Genomic DNA, 19,896 nt, shown 5'->3' with positions numbered 1-19,896 from the left:
CTGGCTGCTGACTTCAGCATTCATTCTCTCTGACCAGCATGCATGAGACTATTGAGTGAACGAAACAAAAGCTACGGTAACATAAAAAATGCGCGTCCTTAAGTTTTCAGAGAAATTCACACAGAAGCACGGGTACTTGCAAGTTTAACACGGCGCGATGTGCACCTCACGGGAGATGAAACTACCCACTTCGCCAATTTTGCCGCGAAAACATTTCCCGCCAGCTGCCGAATGGACGTCTGCAGAGGGCGCTGCCGGCGCGGCTGCCAGTCGCCGCCGTTGCCCAAAACTAGCAAAACGGTATATTTGTTATGTTGCACAAACTTTCAGTAATATTTGTACTTTGTAGTTCGCACAAGGTAACGCCTTCTTGCTCGAGAAATACATTTATTTTTCGACAATGCTTCTTTTTTTCGTTAGTTCGTTCAGCCGCACGGTTACGGACATCAAGTGTTTTCCGACAACATGGAGTGTTCTAGCGCTGTTTGTTGAAGCGATCAATGAATTAGTTGTCAGAACAATATCTATGCGCGGTTAAGCACTGAAGTCAGGACACGAGGTGATAACTAACTTCCACGTCGTAATACCTTAATATAAGGCCAAAGTCCCCCAGTCCTGCCGGACATGTTTGGGTCAACAGGCTCCTCGGTAAACTTTGGCAGCGGAGTGGGCATGTTTTCAGGAACTACAGCCACCGGCACGCACAATCCGATGAAAGACTTCGAAGTCGTTTCTCCTCCAGACGACTCCATCAGCAGCCTGGCTTTCAGTCCGGCATCTCTTCAACAAAACTTTCTTGTCGCTGGAAGCTGGGACAACCAGGTAAGTGCAACTCGACCATTTTTGACGCGGCTTTCTTGATCGCGTCAACCGAGAACCGTTGAGACACGCGCCTGCCTTATGTTTGTATGTTTTTCTTTTCGTTTTACGCAACAGATCAGGTGTTGGGAAGTGCAGAGCACAGGACAGACCATACCGAAAGCGCAACAGACACACCAAGGTCCCATTCTCGACGTTGCATGGAGTGATGTAAGGTTTAATTCGTTACCGGTGATGCTGCACACTCGTTCGCGTTGATTTGTGTCTACTGTCAGAAAGTTTGACTAGGGCATTATCGGATAATTCGTGTGCTAAATGGTTGAGCTTGGATCGGTGCTTGCATTAATATGCTGCATGATTTGCATTGTCAGGATGGAAGTAAAGTTTTCTCGGCTTCCTGTGACAAAACGGTCAAGATGTGGGACCTCAACAGCAATCAAGCAATGCCTATAGCTCAGGTTTGTTTCAAGTTTCACTGCACAACTTTTGCGCTCCAGCAGAAAAACTAGATCGCTCATTAACAAAGTACGAACTCCTTTGCAGCACGATGCACCAGTGAAGACAGTGCACTGGGTAAAGGCGCCAAATTACAGCTGCATCATGACTGGGAGCTGGGACAAAACGCTCAAGGTGAGAAAAGGCCTGCTCGATTTGTTGGTCATCTTTAGTCATGTAATCGGTGCACCTGAACACATGGAACAAGGAGGCTTATTATAGAAAGTAGCATGGTGGATGAACATGGATGAAGGAAAGGAACAGATAGGGGAAGTGCTGACTTCAGCTAAACATTGTCAGATTAAAACAAGAAGTTATACAGTATTGTGCGTTTTTACCGTGAAGACCTTCAAAAATTTCCCCGCCTCAACCGCTGGCTCATTTGTTGTGAAACTGCACACACAGCTTGCGTATTATGGTAACTTTTGTATCGTAGCAAGTTTGACTGACTGAGTTGAGCCATGCATGATGCAAAAACGTAATCGTCTACGTAGAGATCGGCGAAGCAAAACCCGCAGACGACGTTTTTTCGCTGAAGGGCGGCAGTGGGGCCATCTGTTTTCGGCAGTGGAAAGCGTCATGACAAGGCCGCCGAGACGAGCGTTGCAAACAATATTCTTTGAAAGGTAAAGCGTCGTTAAATCAGTTGTTCTGATATTTTTTTCCGCTCAATTAGCCGAAAATGTTGTAAGCACTTCACTTAAAGCAGACGAAACGGCCGGAATGGCATATTCAAAGGGCCCGCGCTTCTTGCAACGCTCGCCTCGGCGGCCTTGTCGTGACGGTTTCGACTGCCGAAAACAGATGGCACCACTGCCGCCATTCAGCGAAAAAACGTCGTCTGCGGGTTTTGGTTTGCCGATCTCTGCGTAGACGATTACGTTTTCGCATCATGCACGGCTCAGCTAAGTAAGTGACGTTGTCAAACTTGCTACGATACAAAAGTTACCGTAATGCACAAGCTCTGTGTGCAGTTTCATCGTAACTGAGCCAGCGATTGAGGAGGGGAAACTTTTGAAAGTCTTCACGATAAAAACGCACAAAACTGTACATGAAGGTGTTATGCCAAAAAGCAAGAAGGCAAAAAACCGACAACCAAAATGCCCAATCATCCGGCATGTGCACATGTCCAGAAAGAAATGAAGGAAACGATAGGAAACGCCAGCAGCATGCAAAGGCCTGAGAAGAAGCACACCTCTTAATCGCCCCTTTATGACTAACTATGGGCAGTGATAGGCACTCGAAAAGTGCCATCTCTTTTTTGGATAATAACATTGAGGGGTAACCTATGTATGCATCCTTGATATAAATGTGAATTGTTTTCATTTCTCGGGCCATCTGGTCTTATCTAAAAACGGTGACCAAGATGTAATTCAGTGCGATGCAGTCACACAAGTAACAGCGCAAGGCAATATCTTTAGAATTCCAAGAACCACTCTTGTATGAGTAGAAGTTTTCTGTGGGATTGATTTGCAAAAAAAATCTGTCTGAAAATCGAGCATTAGTCGTGGTCTATTCTATGCAGTGTTAGCATGGCTTCCACTTACAAAAACTTCAATGAGCATTTGTACACCTTGTTTCACACTTAGAGGGAACATGGCAGACAACGTGAAGTACCACTTCCAAGTCCCTCTGCGCCTGTGCCGTATTGTTCTGAGGCGCAGTCATGTCGGATGCAGTGGCACTACGAAAAGTGCAGCCGCACGCTCCTGTGTTCCTCACAAGTGTGAAACAACCTGTAAATCGCATGTGGCTCAAGAAACAAGGGGTGCATTCGCACTCAAAAATGCTGGATGCTGTTAAACTCACTCCTGGAAAAGATGGCTTTTTTGAGCACAAGTGCAGGTTGCCATCGTTGGCTGCTACGATTAAAAACACAAATCTGAAGTGCCTCTTTTAGTTCAAGTCACAGACATGTTGAATTGATGTTATGTCTCAGTCGGATCGAATGATCAGAAGTCAATTGCACTACATTTACTGAAGGCAGATGATGAAGAGCCCCTTCAGCTGTCCTTCCCCTTTCCTTTCGTCTTGCACATTTTGACTTGGCTGTGAACACCTGTCATTCATCACATGTTGCACACTTGAGAACAGTACAGAGCACAGTTTTGTTTTCTGGAAGTAAATAGTAAAAAAATGTGCGCACATGATAAGCATTTCACTGCTTCTTGCTTTTACAGTTTTGGGACACAAGGACGCCAACTCCAATGCTCACCATCAACCTTCCAGAGCGCTGCTACTGTGCTGATGTTGTAAGTGCAGCGGGGTTGCTGTTAGTCTCTGGTTGCAGAGATGTCCGGGCTGAAATTTTGGGGCCTTCAATGTGAGCGTGCACAGATAGACGCTTTCTACTCGTTCACACGAAATCAACTAGCTTATTACGAGTGCTTGGTTGAACTTAAGTTTTGCTACGCAGAAAAGAGTTGTCAAAACTTGGAGGTAAAGTGCCATAAAAAAATGATGAGTCGACGTACTACTGGGGGTCTTCAACTATGGGCCATATCTGACGCTACTTTGTCTTGATGCTGTTCTTTGCATAGTACAGTAGTGCGCAGCCGGTTGCAGGCATGTGTAGTACCTCAAATCGGAACTGTATGCCCGGTGAAAACAAAAAGTGCTCCTAGGGCAAACACTAGATTTGCCTCTGAATGAAAGGTCGGCTTTTTTTATTGTAACAGACTAAGAACAAATGTGTATGCAATGGTAATGAGCAGTGATGGGTCTCGTAGAGAATAGACAGCTTTAGTATAGCGTGCACAAAACCTTTGTGTGTGCAATAAAATAGCGTATGTAGAATGCGCATGCGCAGAATGCTAAAGGAAGCTTAGCGTTTAGCGTACGCACGCAATTTTCTGGAAATTGCGTATCGTCTTTGCGGGGCTTACGGAGGCAACATGGCGGCACCCTGCTTGCCCGCTTCAGTTCTAAAATACCTCGTCATTGCGTTATTCGGCGCTCAACTGGCTATAAATGGTTGCATTCGCTTCCGCTTCTTCCGCTTCTGATCTCACTCGGACACAATGTTATATGTGATAAGTTGTCGGTAATTTTGAGATAGCAGTCTATTTTCAAGCCTGTAAGCCTAACAATAGACTGTTTACGCTGTCGCCATGGCAACGGCTGTTTGTGTCATTTTTGTATGGCTTGAGGGCATGGCGTGGAAGCTGGAGGAACCATCTGCAAGTTCTAGCCACCCTTACATCCGCCAAAGAAATAGCACATGGCAAGAAGCGCGCGCTTTGCCATGGCTTAGTTTGGATCAAATTGGCCTCAGAGTTTTTTTTCCCGACGTGCGGTGACGCTAGGTACTTACCCAAACGTGACTTAACCTGCGTGTTGTTTGTCCACTGAGCGCCTTTTGCGGAACGGTCCGCAAACGCTCATCTAAAAGCGTCGTTCGCGCTTTGGATTTAGCGTGCGCAGCAGTTTTGCGTGTTGCGTATGGAAAGAACGCAAACGCTATACTAAAACTGTCTAATAGCGTTTGGCACTCTGAAGCGTCACAATTGTTGATATACTCGTACCCAACTTCCTCTTATTCAGGAGTCCTTTTTTTTTTTTTCCCCAAATGCAGGTGTACCCCATGGCTGTTGTGAGCACAGCAGCCAGGCATATCATCATCTACCAGCTTGAGGGCCAGCCCCAAGAGTACAAGAAGATTGAGTCGCCTCTCAAATACCAGGTGTGCATATTTTCACATACGTGCACTTCCCCTCGACATTGCAAACGGGCGAGCATCACCTGAAGACTACTCAGACCTTGTCTTATTGTGCTGTTGGGGACAAAACGCTGGGGAAGTTTGGTAATGTTTCAGAACAAAAGCCAACTTTGCAGCTAGACTTGAGGTTTTCTACACTTGAAGCTCTAATAAAGCATCTGACTGTTGACGTCGAACCACAGTAGACTCGTGATAATTCGTATTTTCGGTTAATTCAAAGAAATCTCAAAATTTCGATTGGCTGGCATTTGATAATTCGATATTCGTGTAATTTGGACGTGTTTTTTTTTCTCCATTCTCATGAAGTTTCGAACTAATGATGTTTTACTGTACAGAAGGCGACAGACGGACACAGTGTTGCATGCTGCCTTCTGCTTGTGTTCTGTCTCTAGTGCACTGCAGAAATACCAATTATCTCAACTGTCTGTTTTACTGTGTGTTGGCTTCCCCGAAACATGCATCCTCATATACTTGTTTCCTCACAGAGGACATTGGTCGCTTTAGTGGCAAAAAACATGAGTATACGGCTTGAGCAGAGTGCTTCATGTTATTGTGGTGCGCCACATGCTGAGATGGGCCCACCAGTGAAGTTAGACCAGTAAAAGAACTGTAAAGTGACCCTGGTTGTAGCTGTTAATCAGAATGACTGGTTTTAATAGATGTACAGTGGAAACAGCTGTGCTTTGAATTGCCTGGTTCCTCGATAAGTCATGTTTCTCATTTGCCCCGCCCCCCCACCCCCTTGTTGCTTTGCAGCACCGGTGCGTGTCCATATTCCAGGACAAAAAGGGTCAGCCGAATGGCTTCGCCCTGGGCAGTGTCGAGGGTCGTGTAGCCATCCAGTATGTGAACCCACAGAACCCCAAGGACAACTTCACGTTCAAGTGCCATCGTGCCAACGGCACGACAAACGGATTCCAGGAGATTTTTGCAGTAAGCATGCAACATATTTCTACTGTATTTTATTTCCATCCTTGCTTTTTACTCCGAGCTTGAGCGTTCAGACACTACGGTCCGTCCTGTCTCCATTTCATCAAGTTATCATCAAGCCTCATTGCTGTTTCAAATAAATGCGCTGCATTCGAGAATGTTTTAGCGCTTACTTTTGTTGGCATGACGGATTGAGGTATTTCTTCTATTCAGGGGAGTGGAATATTGATGCCACAGAAAAGCAAGCCCCAGAGGAACATGCATGCGAGAAGGCCTGTTCTCATTTTGTCATCTTCAAGTGCCTTGCTCTGCACTCAGTTTTTTCATGGCATTATTAGGACAGTTCTACCAAGTCTCTTTTTGTGCTTGCATCTAAATGTGTTTTCTGTTGATTATTAATTTAATGCGTAACACATTTATTCAGTTTAAAACCAAGATTCTGCCTCTTCCTTCCGTTTCTTTTTTTCAGTTATTTTTCTTGATTTTTTTACAAGCAGTTTTAGTAGTAGTAGTAGTAGTAGTAGTAGGTACAGGCGCGGCCAGAATAATGAGTACGCGACAGGCGACACATCAAGGAGAAACTGCATCTAAGCGCCACCTATCAACGACAAAGAAACACTTGGCCGTCCGCGCGCAGCGAGAGTACCCGTCACCGAGCCCCACTCTTCGCTTCAACCCTGGTGTTATCTTTGTTCGAAAGATGCTGAGCTGTTCCGAGCAATTCCGCCAGGTGATGCCTTCCTCAAAACGGGCTGAGTTTATCGTCGATGTCGCACGCCGAGCGCCAAGCTGTGTTGCGCTACGAAGCGCGCAGCTTTTCCTTTGCTGCAGGCATGCAGACTATACGTTAAGCAGTGATGCCGATAGGCCTGCGGCAAAAAAGTGGGTCCGTGCCCTGGCGCACCTCTGCTCGTGCCGAAATGCATAGTTCCCGATGCTCATGCTAGGTAGCGCGCATAAGCAGTTCTCCGCAGATCTGCAACCGTTCCTATGGTCCATATTATTCTGGCCGCGCCTGTACCTTCCCTCCTCCAAAGGCAGACATTGCCAGCCTCAATCCTCCTTTCCCATTTCCCTCTATTTTGTGATAAGAGTAACACTAGTAGCATTACAGCAAGAGTAAAATGTCTTCGCCAGTGCTCCGAAACAAGATCCACCATGAGGCAATACCAACTCGTATGTTTCTGCTCGTTTCCAGGTCAATGACATCGCATTTCACCCCGTCCACATGACACTGGCAACAGTGGGCTCGGACGGCAAGTTCAGCTTCTGGGACAAAGATGCCCGAACCAAGCTGAAGACGTCCGAGCAGATGGAGCAACCGGTGACTCGCTGCTGCTTCAATGCTCGTGGCGAAATATTTGCCTACGCAGTCAGCTACGACTGGTCTAAGGTCAGTTCATTGATTGGCATGCTGCATATTTTGGAGCAGGTCTTGTAACAGGCACCATCCATTTTGTAGCAGCAATATGCAAGTCAGAATATAAGCTTAGAATATGAATCATATCTCTTACAGGTATCACAAATAAAAATACATCTAAGCAGGCAACGGCAGATGAAAGTAAAAATCAGTATGAAAGACAAATCCCTAGAGGACTATAGAAAATAGAAGTATGGTTTTTGATAGCTATCAAATGTAGTGCAGCAACACGACACATGAAAGGTGTAAAACAAAACATAGGAAACAACTGCACAACAAAGGAGTAGCAGCAGAACTGTCGAAAACAGCTCTTTTCGTCCACAATGAAGCATCGCAAATACGACTCACAATAAGCACAAAAAACAAACTATGCCAAACGAAAATTGGCATAGGAAACGAGACCACATTAAAGATGGGGTCTTTTGGCTAGCCGAAAAACTACTACACAGTATGGCACAGCAAAATACGTTAGTGAAATTGATGGTTACAAAAATTGTATAAAATGTCTACGTCCTCTGACCTGCACAGCAAGAATAACTAACCCAACAGAGTACAGAACAGCAAATGCAAAGAAAAAAACATTTACTGCTAGCGGTCATTGCAGACCACTAAAACCGTTTTTTAGTGACACTTCATTTTTACTTTCGGGTCTCTCGACTGTGGGAGCGGCGCGAGCAAGAAAGCCCGCTGTGCTCCACTGCAGCTTGCTCCCACCATTATCGGTGCTGGCAGATGCCCGCGCGCTCTAACCGCTAATTGATTTCTTATCGCAGGGTTACGAGTTCCACAACCCTCAGAAGAAGAACTACATCTTCCTGCATTCATGCTTTGAAGAGCTGAAGCCGAGAGTCAAGAAATGAAGCCTCCTCTGTTGTCACACCGTGCTGCAGCGCTCAATGTGTTTTGTGAAAATAAATGCTTCCACATATGTGTTGACCAAATACACACTTTTAATTGAGTAAAAACAAATACACATGTAGAAAACAAGTTGCCAGCATATATCTGTTTCACACGGTATCAAACAGCTGTACATAAGTCTCTTTCCACACAACGCAAGAAAAAAACAATAAAACCGCAACCAAATATGGCACTCCTTAGGTACTTCACAACAATGTAAGGCACTGCGCATACACCACAGCTTGGCAAATGCTTGAAGCAGTGCTCGAGCGTGGGGCCCAGAGATATGCTGCATATATGTACGTAATGGTAATGTACACCCAGCATCAAAAAGTTTACAAGGCACGCAAGCTGCAAAAAAGCCGTATTTTGTGTAAGCTGCTGTATGCACCCCGAAATCGAAGCCTGCGGCCTACACTTCGGGGCACAAGCTCTGCAGAGTGCCCATCATGCTGACCAATCTAAAGAGCCGCAAAACCTTAAATTATAGTCAGGGTCCAGCACAAGAAAAATTAAAAAGAACCTGAAAAGAAATTTGGACATTGAAGGTCATTTTCATTTTAAGCGTGCAACGGTCATTAGACTCGGCTCAACTCCGTAACACTGCTGCAAGCGAATGCCAAAAATGTTTACCGCCCAAAAAACGGGATCAGTGCCGAGTCGCCCAGGTTTAATACGTGCTAAAAGAAACGGCAACAAACTTGCCAGGAAAATCTTATACTGCACAAAATGACTCTTTGCTTGTGGCACTAATTCAAATTTAGGAAGCCAAATGATATATATGTATTTTTTTTTGGCTGTGAAATCTGCCACTCCAGCTGCTATGCAAGATAATGATTTTATCATCGCAGTCGAAATCACAGTAAAGTGTGTGACCATTCCCTTGATGTCCTCTGGATTATCAACTACAGATGGACAAGGTTGCAACCCCGGTATCATCAGTGACAACGTTCTAATGCGATTCGAAATACACATTTGAAGTCCTGTGGACACTCGAGCACAAATATTTGCCCCTAACTGCTTGCCATCATTTTGGCAGCAGTCGCGGCAAGCCGCACGAACCACAACGTAAGACAATGCTTTAACTGTAAGCAGAAAATTAAAGTTTAAAAAATTTTCGCATGAGCACTGAAAACAGCTGTGTGGAAGACTAGCCAAGGCTCTACAACAGATTGATCACTGGCCACGAAATCCAGTTACAAAGATGAGTCACCAGGGCAGACAACTTTTGGTCCCAGACAATTTTGGTCTGTTCAGTGGAATTCGTTGGTCCTACAGTACAGGCCTTTAAGGCAGACTGACTAATGCAGTAATCACAGCTTGGAAAAGTAAAAGTGGTGTTCCCAAAAACTCCACAACATGCCAGATTCCTGCTCTCGGGCCTGGCCACCTCGATATATTGGTGCATAGACAAAAACTCAATACTTTGTTGATGTAGTACTTTGATGCGCAAGATTTGGAATAAAATGCGACATCCAAGCAGATGCAATACAGTACGGCACATATGAACAATGAAAATTAAGAAGAACACGCAAAACATTTCATTTTGCTTGTTACCAAGTCGTTACACAAGGCCACGCATTTGACATATCTACAAGTTGGCAATACGCAAATCCACCGGTACTCTGTTTCTCCAATTGCAAAAAGTTCAGAGATGAAAAGCTGTTCTCCACTTTCGCAGGTGTGAACAGTCGCGTGCACAACTTCGAATTACGTAAAAAAAAAAAGGAGCAACTATCGCAACCTTGAGTATGACAGGAATGAACATGAAGTGAACATGGAAATCAATGTGACAAAAGGCACACAGAACAAAAATTGGTCAGCCACATCGACCAGTAAAAAGAAAAATAAAAAAGTGAAAAAAAAAGAAAAGCTCACACAGCAGAGAAAGCAGGGATATGCTCATAAGCAGGCTCTGCTTCACCGTCGCAATGTCGTGAAAAGCACCGAGATAAGTTTGTGTCAGTGAGACCGACACTGTTGAGTTGCTGAAAACGCCAGTGGTAGCGGCTGTTTGCAGCTTTGCATCAAACGAATGGCAATGCCCGCAACGCCATCGATTGCACGTTTCACGATGCCTTCAGCTAAGACTTTTGTAAGTATTGCAAAAACAGAAGTCTCTTATGGCAGTCGTGCAAACATGGGCCATGCACAATAGGCTATCGCGGCGTAAAAACATGCCCTTGGGTGTTTGCATGCACAATCAACGCGCATGCAAACAAAAATACAAAAAGGCACTGTAAAACGCAGCAACAGTAGGAATCTTGGTGTTGGAGGCAAGTCCTCGGCAGTATGTGGGAAGTTAAGTCGCTTCTTAACAGGCGTTGATGTCCAGTGGAGGTGCGTACGAGAATCCAATGAACGCTGTGTCAGCGTCCTGCACACTTGCGCTCAGCGTCTGCGACCTGCTGACGGAAGCTGTAAAAGGAAATGCTGCTGCATTCATGTCTCTTTAAAACATACTGCATGCACTGGAAAACGCACATTCATCTCATTCGAGAAACAATACCAGAGCCTGCAGTCACGTTATGACGTGTGCACTGTTTATATTCATAATAAACTCTCATTCATTATTCATTACAAAAAATATTTCTACAAGCCAGTTCGAGTGTAGCCTGTGTACAAATGATGCACATAATAAGAACAGCACAGGTTAGCAAATACACGCTCTGCACGTTAATTCGCAGCTGTGTGTGCAATGCTTAAGTTAGGACACGGAGGAAGACTATATAGGAGTGGAAACTCCACTGTCTGCGGCGACCAGAAAAGGTCACAAGATCATGCTGGCGGCCTGGAAAGAAACCACTGCCGTGTCGGTTGCCAAGGCAACCGGTCGAGCGTGTTGCTCCCGTTCCGCCGCGCGCGCCTATGCTCACTTTTTCCCTGCAACACTTGTAACCGCTTTTGCAATTTAGAACAAAACACCTGCGTCCCATCTTAGTCTAGCAAATTCCGAAGGAGGCCGCACTGCGTGTAGCAGCGCTGTTATTACGGCCCTCGAACAGGCACCGACAAGAACTGTTGCTGTTTGACTTAAGGGTGCACAAATACGTCACGGCGTGCCCGCTGAAGCAAACACCCGTGTCGTCTGCTTGTCGTCTGCTTTGAGCGCGCCGAAGCTGCGTGCCCGGGCGCTGCATTTTTTTTTTTTCGCTGCGGCTTCTACGTGGCACCGCATGGCGCCGCCACTGCATATGGCCCTGCATTTTTTTTTTTTCCGCTGCGGCTTCTACGAGGCGCCGCATGGCGCCGCCACTGCATACGGCCCCGTCGGCGCACACAGTTGTGACTTTATCTGGTCGCCTGCGCTCGCTCGCGCTGACGGGAGTTTCACCTCCTGTATAGTCTTGCTCCGTGAGTTAGGAAAAGTGCACAATATGTGAGCAAGCATAACTGCATCAAAAACTATCACTAAGAAACATGAACAATGCATGCATAGGCTTACCAGGAACGGGCTCCTTGACAAAGTCTGGATCAATGTTCTTTAGGTCCATCATTCCCGACTGCAATACAGTAAGACAAGATAAACATCTCTTGAACACTTTATCCAGCCACATCGACAGCATTGCACAAAAACCAATCTGACTGTTTCAAGGTCCAGCATCTGGCCAATGCACAACTGCAGATTTCACTGCAAATAACTCAAAGACAGTGAGAGTCGTCCTATGTTCATTACTCATAACAGTTAATCCCACTACCCAAGCCCGCCACACACTAGAAGTAACCATTGACATAATAAGGTAGACGATGACATGCAACCTCAAGTCATGGCACGCATCATCCATGGTTTCTTAGACTAGGCACAAATAAGTTATAACAAAAGGTTTGGTTTACGGTTTATGCGGGTTTAACGTTCCGAAGTTTGGTTTATAGTTTGGTTTATGGGGGTTTAACGTCCTAAAGCGACTCTGGCTATGAGAGACGCCGTAGTGAAGGGCTCCGGGAATTTCAAGCACCTGGGGTTCTTTAACGTGCACTGATATCGCACAGTACACGGGCCTCAAGAATTTCGCCTCCATCGAAATTCTACCGCCGTGGCCGGGATCGAACCTGCGTCTTTCGGGTCAGCAGCCGAGCGTTATAACCACTGAGCCACCGCGATGGCGCCATAACAAAAGGAGAACAATATGTCATGTGTTATGCCACAAAGCAAACAAACACAAAGGTAGCTCCAGATCAATTACACATAACCAACTCCACCCCAGCACTTCCCTGTTGCAGTGAAAAGCCTGGTTTGCATTCTGACACCACCAGAGTGTGTCGGAAATCTTCCAGCCATCTGTGTTAGCCAACCAAACTGTTTCAATGCCACTGAATTTTAGGAAGCTTTCAAGCAACTCAAGACACAGAACAAAGAAAAGGAATCTGATGGGACATGTGTTGAACATAGAATACACCAGCTTTTGTTTCCATAATGCTGCGCAGTTGACGAGTGAAACAGTGCCATGTGTCCATACGGTGCCAGCCTGTCTGTCATGTGACGCAAGCAAATAAAACCCCGATTCGGGCAAACAAAAGGGAACAAGCCAACAGAAGGGTACACTCACTAAGCTGGGCTTGTAGGGTGCAGGGATGCGCTTGGCTTCCAGGTCCTGCCAGTTGATGGGGTTGAAGAAGTCATGCCGCTTCACCTCGTTGCCGTCGTCGACGTGACCCAGCCGAAGCCGCTTCTCCTTCTGCAGAAGCTGGTAGTGCAATAACATGGCATGAGCAGCAAGCAAACATTTGCGAATAGAGCGAACAAACCCCGTTGCATTCGGACCAATCTAAAGTCCAGTCTTGACAATTCGAACTCCAAGAGGACTGAACACTTGTTTGAACTATGTGGAGTTGAGGGGAGCCTTTTTTAATACACTTAAAGTTAGCAAGACAACAGCGTCGGTTCAAATAAACCGCCAGTATGGATTAAGCTCGAATTAATGAAAGGCTAATGTATACCACCTTTTGGCAGCATATTAATGCAAGCAATCCACCGCTGCGTGTGTGAGGTGAATGCTTTTACTACCGAGGTCAGACGCCGTAACTACCAATGCGACAGGTATTATATTACACTTGGGAGAGGAGCAAGGTGTACATCTATGGGCAGGCGATCTCTGCTTTACGGAACAGTATGTTAATGTCACAGTTGCTTTCGAACAACATGGAGCCAGTCAAGCAAGAGGCATCTGGCGGCCATAAAGACAATCATCGCTACAGACTTGATGTCTCCTTTGTTGCTTTATCATGAGACATTTATTGAACACTTAATGCATAAGCAATACAAAGCATAGGCACCAGCTCTAGCTTTATCGCTATAGCAAAGCACGAACTGAGACAACTGTAATCCTAACCACGAGGTGCCGGCAGCACACGCGCCTCAAATCGCAAGCGCTGCCACCGTACATTTATTTATTTGATGCTATTAAGTCATCTGTCACTGAAAAAGCTGCTACTGTGGAGGGGAATATCACAGCTGCCACTGCAGTTAAAAATTATATAAAGCGCACTTAGGACAACAGACAAGGGAGACCAAACAACACAAGCGCTTGTGTTGTTTGGTCTCCCTTGTCTGTTGTCTTAAGTGCGCTTTATATAATTTTTGAAAATGAAAAACCAACTAGCTCAGATGTCAATTCTACTGCAGTTAAAGCAGGTTACCAGAATCATTTCACATGACTAGGAGAAGTGAACATGCATCTTACTATTACTAGTGTAAGTATACCATATTTACTCATGTAACAAACTCATTTTTTTTCCAGAAAAGTTGACATGAATTTGGAGGGAGCGTTTATTATGCAGAAAAAAAATGTTTCAATATATTTTTGTGCAAGTCGAAATTTCATGTACTAATACCCTGCCTACCAGCGCCCTCCATCTGTCCATCCGTCCGTCATCAACAAAAGTGTGCAGTCCACAAGTTGCGTCCCCACGTCACTCGCGTTTGTGCTGCCGGTGTTTAGCATTGTTCACTTCAAAAGGTGTTTGCTGTATCACAGCACAATCCAAAGATTTTTTGTGATAGTCCACGGTGCTGGTCATTTGTGTCAAGGTTTAACGGAAGGTTAAAAAAAGTAAATTCTCAACGGTGAAAGTGGCGGGTGGGCTCATTATGCGAGTGGGTATAGTATAAACGAATTATTTACTGCCACTTAGCACTTTACTGCTGCTTAGCACACATGCCAATAACAAGCAACTTTTATGGAACAGCCTAGTGTGCAGAATAAACTATATATAGAAACTATGTACAGAAATAAAGGAACACATATGAGAAAGACAAGCAGAGGGCAAAGAGCAGTTCTGAAGAAAAATGAATGAATAGGTAGCTATTTACAGGTGTGGCCCGTACAATTCAACCCAGTACAGAAATGACTGTGATGCGACAGCAGCAGCATAACTCTAACGTCTTCGGTTTTCTTTAGTCATCAGCGGCAAAAAAGTGCGCCACTCACTTTTTCAAGGATGTCCCGTGCTGCAGCAGAGATGTTGGTTCTCAGCCGCAGCTGCTTGTGGAGGATGTTGTCATACATCTCAACCGTATCCCGGCTGTAGAATGGCGGCTGCGCAGATAACAGCAACAAATTAACAACACTCAACAATCTGAGCAATACTTCAGTGGCTAACAATCCCAACTGTCAAAGGACACCGAGGAAAAATTGAAGTTGGCTGACAGTATCGACAGATTACAGCATTCTAACGACAAAGTGGCTGCTTTTACCAAATGTGGAGCTTTCATGGGCTAGAAAAGAGATGCAACACTGGTATCGTTGCTTAAGGTCGTTTTCACAAGCAAACCGTGATGATATTGAGGGCTTTTTGGTTTGTGGATCTGTGAAGCTAGTCCACACAGACCACCATTTATTTCCAGCTGGCAATGACAGTCCGTAATGCACTCAATGTCATCATCAATGTCACAAGTTTGAGTCAAGCAGCAGAAAAGAATATTCCATTTACAGTCCCAAATTTCTCATCTATAAACGAGTCTTCTGTTGCCAACCAAACGTGAGCAGTGCCACAAAATGCCATCAATCAAAATGTTACCAAGAACAAAAATCAAATGGGGTTATCCCGAGCATCCCTTTAATGACTAGGCTTGTGCACATAAAATTAGGTATATAAAACTGGGTGTAGCTAAGTTTGCCACGCCCTGACAAACAAGTCTTGGCGTACTCTACACCACCAAGTTCACCTGCACTTAGCCTGACCGTTAGACCTGCCTGTTACACAAGAGGAGGATGAACGGTTTTCAGAAACAGCACGATGTTGAAATACTTTGCCACTGTTCTTTCTCTATTCTCATAAATGCTTACCAGACCGTACAGCATTTCATACAGCACAGCCCCCAGGCACCACCAGTCCACACTGCGGTCGTACGCTTCTTTCCGCAGCACCTCGGGAGCCAGGTACTGCAAGAGAACGCACACTAACCTGTCACTATGCCTGTCACAGGACACAAATGAACAGCTTAAATTGAAAAACAACCCAAATTAAAGCTTCCTTCTCAATGCTTTTGCACGATGACCAGAAATGATTTTTTTTTCTTTGTCCTACCAGCCACACCACTTGCGGGGCTGCAGAAATACAAATACCGTAAAAACCGGACTATAGGTCAGACCGGAATATAGGACGACCCCCTAAATAACCAATTCTAAATATGTAAAAAAAAACGTTTTCAGTGGAAAAAGTACCAAAAGACACCCTTACCATGAAACAAATGCGACTCAACAGGTTGCACAATGGTGACAGTATTTATTTTCATTTAAATGCTGCTCGTATGTACACCCGGCCAATTTTGTAACAGTATTGTGTGCCTATCGACCCGCGTGTTTGTTTCTGGCACACAGAAGTACGGCACCGTAGAACAAAACCCTTCCTCTTCATGAATCGGCGCACCCAGGATGGCGAGCCCTTGAATTGCGCCCTCGTGAGTCTAGAGGCACGCGCAATCTCTACCGCATTCATGCGAATGCATTCGGTAGTCACAGGCAGTGATCTTGCATGCAGCGCAACCTTTCCTTCCAATTCTGGATATGCTGCGGTCCACCCACGAAATGATGTTTTCTGGTTGCTGCAAGTTGTAATACGCAGCTTCTGCCTCCGCCAGTACTGAATGCTCTTTTCGGATACTCCAAATTCGTGCTGTGCCACCAGGTTGCTGTGAGCTTCTGCGTACTCAATTGCGTTTTTCTTGAAGGCGATTGCCGTCTGATTCTGCTCATTTTGAAACAATATGTGAAAAAGCAGCCTTTCACCAAAATAGCTTCGCAACAACGGAAACGCAAAATGGTGGTGCGAGAACGTCGCTAATGTCGCCATGTCGCGCTGCTGCTGATGGCGATGGTGATGGAGGCTGTTGACTTCAGCCGCCCATTGTAGCAAGACTTTCATAATTTTTTCTGCCAATGACAGGTATATAAAACGGGGGTCGACTTTTCGCCATGGTTTTTTGAGAAAAAGTTCGACCTATATTCCGGTTTTTACGGTAATTGTAGGTGACCTCACTACAGCATCCAAATGGTGCAGTAATGAACCCAGAAGACTATTAGACATTATTAGTGCTTTACCTGCTAGGAAAAAGGCAGTCCTTAAAACAGCAGAGGGAGTACTGGTCACAACGGTGCTTTTGACAGCAGTTTGAAAACAGTTCTCTTCACAGTTCTGAGAGCAGCTCAGGTAAAAGATACAATACCTGGCAGAATGTCTCACTGCAGTCCAATATTCTCTAACCTCTTCTAAAGGGCACACAACACTGGAGGAGTGAGATGGCTGGTGCATTTGTGTCAAAGGGAACTTGGAGAGCTCTAAAAACTGAAGGTGATCGAGTGCAAAAATTAAAAAAAAATGCAGAAGCAGCATGCATAAACATCTAAGCAAATAAGAAAACAGATACAATACTGCTTAAATTTCAACAGTCTTGTACACAGAGTACCACAAGCTGGTGTAACAACAGAAAGTTGAGTACTAATTTTGCAGCTTCGTTAAGACTACCATGTCGCTCACCTCAGGAGTGCCGCAGAATGTATTCGTGGTCTCTTTTTCCCTGATTCCTTCTTTGCACAGACCAAAGTCGGTGAGGACCACATGACCCTGGAATGCAATTAACATGTGTTGGCATAAGCGCCTAGCCAAGACATACCAAAGGATAGTAATAATCATAATTATTAGCGAATTTTATGGGCCAAAGATACATATGAGCTAGGAGGCACATGGCAAGCTGTGGACTAACTAAAGCCACCCTAGTTCCCTTAGAGAGGACCAAAGTATCAAGTCCACAGGTGTGTTTTCAAATGTACACTGAAATCTTGGTGCCAGGCACGTTTGCATTTTGCCACTAGACCTCTTCCTTTCACGCTGCCTTCAGCATCAGGTTACGCGAAATGAAAAAAGGACACAAAGAAAAGATACACAAATATGGAGTTCACTCTTCAATAGCACTGGTGTTAATTTAATTCTGCTTTATAATGGCTGAAAAGACCTTCAGTACAGCAAGCCTCTATATAATAAATGCTTTTGATAATGCCCTGCTTACAGTCACAAAACCAGAATAAGTATGAGCATGTATGCAAGCATGCATAGAAGCATGCAATGAAGCAGCCAGGCCTTAACACTTTCCTGCCCATGGGAAAAGTAGTGGTTTTTGGGTGGTATAGGAAATATTTTTGTTCCTTCAACAAAACATGCTTGATACTCAAGGAAATAGTATCATTGTTGAGAAGAGGAAATTGTCTTTTTAATGGTGTTAGTCTCAATGAACATGTTAATTGGAGAAAATTTTGAAAAACAAAATTGCACAAAAATTTCAAACAACACTGGACAAAATATACAAAAACAACATTTTTTTACACACACAAAATATAAAAAAATTTCAGTATATACATTTTGTTGAGGATACATCTGTACAATGTTTCACAAAATTTCAGCTTTCTATGTCCAGAACTTATTGAGGCGGAAAAAAAAACGTTAGGCATGGTGCGTGTCATGCCAACGGGCAAAACAGTTTCTCGACGTAGTGAAACACAAATTGATAGCACAGGTCTCACAGAAGACATTTGTTTTCTGTTCAACTTTTCTGTCTTCATAGCACAACTTACAGTTCCTATAACGCTCCATTTTTTTTGGCTTGTGCTGAAGACCTTGGGGTGCACCACCTGGTGGAACAACTGGAGGAACGGCGGGGTTTACAGAAGGTCGCTCATCAAATCCCAGCAGCTGCTCAGTCAGTTCTAGTCTGAAGGCGAACTGGTCGAAGCGCGAGATTCTTGACAGTTCTGCCACCTCTGGATGCTGTCGGCGGTGCTCATCAAACAGTATAAAACTGTTGACTACAGCAATGTCTATACAATGGAAGAACAGGGTCTTCCACCAGCGCACGCACTTCATGAGGACGTTGTAGGATCCGATAAGCTGGTCAGATTTGTCGACTCCCAGCATGCCCACATTGTAGTCGTCTATGAGTTGCGGCTTTCTGATTGAGACTTCGGTCCATTTGTTCTCGACTTTTTTTCTTCGCTTCGCAATAACATAGTCGTTAGCGGTGTGGGCTGTCGACATCATGTGGACAACCCGCTTATCCTTCCATTGCAGATACAATACGTCCTTGTCCCGCAGCCATCGAACATCTCCTCTTCCTGCTTTTTTTTCCCATTTTGTGTCCTTTAGTTCGCTGGGAAAACCGCGGCGGTCTTTTCGGGTCGTTCCACAAGCTAGTGTCTTGAATTCCAGTAGATGGATGAACAAAGATGTTGATGTGTAAAATTTGTCCAAAAAAATTAAGTATCCCTGATCAAGGTAGTTCTCACACAGCCGCGTCACAACATCAAATGCCAAACCACGTGCACTGGGCGCTTCTCGCTTTCCGGTATACACATTGAATTGAACCGTGTAGCCAGTTTTTGAATCAGCCAGAACCCACAATTTATACCCCCATTTTATTACTTTATCCCTCATATACTGCCGAATTCCAGAACGACCTTTCGACTTCACCATCCTCTTGTCAACGGACAGGTACCGATGCGGCTGAAAGAACTGCGGAGACGAAACGTTCATGTGTTTTAGCAGAGAAGATACGCGGTGAAGCTTCCCGTGGGTTGCGGCAGTGGTCTTCTCTGGGTCCGTCACACTCAAGAATGCCAGTAATGCCTTGAATCGCCTTCTCGGCATCACTTTCGGTGGTACAAGGCCTGCGAACAATCTCCCCGTGTTCCAATATGAGTGCAGACGTGGGACTTGCACGATACCCATGTAGATTAGCAGTCCGATGAACTTCTGCATTTCATCCGGTGTCACTTCTCTCCAGGACCCATCTCTCTCACCGTAAGTTGGTTTTTCAAGAATATGCATCCAGGCATATTTATTTGTATTGTCGCATATCTCTCGGATGATTTCACCAGTGAAAAAAAGAAAAAAGAAATCAACGGCTCTGGAGAACCGCCTAGCGCCACTCCGGAGCGCGATGCCGAGGTCGAGGCCTGGCCGTCGTGCAGGAGAAAACACGACACCCTGCGCAGCCGCCGGCAAATGGTCCCTCCCGAAAGACGTTGCCACCCTGCAGATAAGAAATCTGACCTTCAGCACACGGAGGATATCTACAGATCAGCGTGGGAGCGCAGCGAAACGATTCAGAGAAACCGAAACTTACCGA

General features: G+C 45.1%; 2 protein-coding genes across 4 annotated transcripts in view; one reads left to right on the top strand and one right to left on the bottom strand.

Annotated features, from left to right (window-relative positions):
* Window positions 1-227: 227 nt before the first annotated feature.
* Window positions 228-8,323, top strand: Rae1 (ribonucleic acid export 1). Its single transcript, XM_077639502.1, has 9 exons — window positions 228-822; window positions 937-1,029; window positions 1,191-1,277; window positions 1,363-1,449; window positions 3,495-3,566; window positions 4,889-4,996; window positions 5,789-5,965; window positions 7,161-7,355; window positions 8,156-8,323. The coding sequence occupies exons 1-9, from the start codon at window positions 625-627 to the stop codon at window positions 8,240-8,242; spliced, it is 1,104 nt and encodes a 367-aa protein (XP_077495628.1). The 5' UTR covers window positions 228-624; the 3' UTR covers window positions 8,243-8,323.
* LOC144106661 (serine/threonine-protein kinase Sgk2-like) overlaps window positions 8,311-19,896 on the bottom strand; it is a 23,852-nt gene continuing 12,266 nt past the window's right edge. For all 3 annotated transcript variants that reach the window (XM_077639499.1, XM_077639498.1, XM_077639500.1), the window contains 6 exons: window positions 17,256-17,342; window positions 15,566-15,661; window positions 14,708-14,815; window positions 12,827-12,964; window positions 11,725-11,782; window positions 8,311-10,697 (listed from right to left, as the gene is read on the bottom strand). In XM_077639499.1, coding sequence (XP_077495625.1) covers window positions 10,594-10,697; window positions 11,725-11,782; window positions 12,827-12,964; window positions 14,708-14,815; window positions 15,566-15,661; window positions 17,256-17,342 — 591 coding nt within the window. In that variant the 3' untranslated portion in view covers window positions 8,311-10,593. The remainder of the gene's footprint in view (window positions 10,698-11,724; window positions 11,783-12,826; window positions 12,965-14,707; window positions 14,816-15,565; window positions 15,662-17,255; window positions 17,343-19,896) is intronic.

The sequence above is a fragment of the Amblyomma americanum genome, chromosome 10, assembly GCF_052857255.1.
Source record: "Amblyomma americanum isolate KBUSLIRL-KWMA chromosome 10, ASM5285725v1, whole genome shotgun sequence".
NCBI lineage: Eukaryota > Metazoa > Arthropoda > Arachnida > Ixodida > Ixodidae > Amblyomma > Amblyomma americanum.
This window is presented reverse-complemented; position numbering and strand designations above follow the sequence as displayed.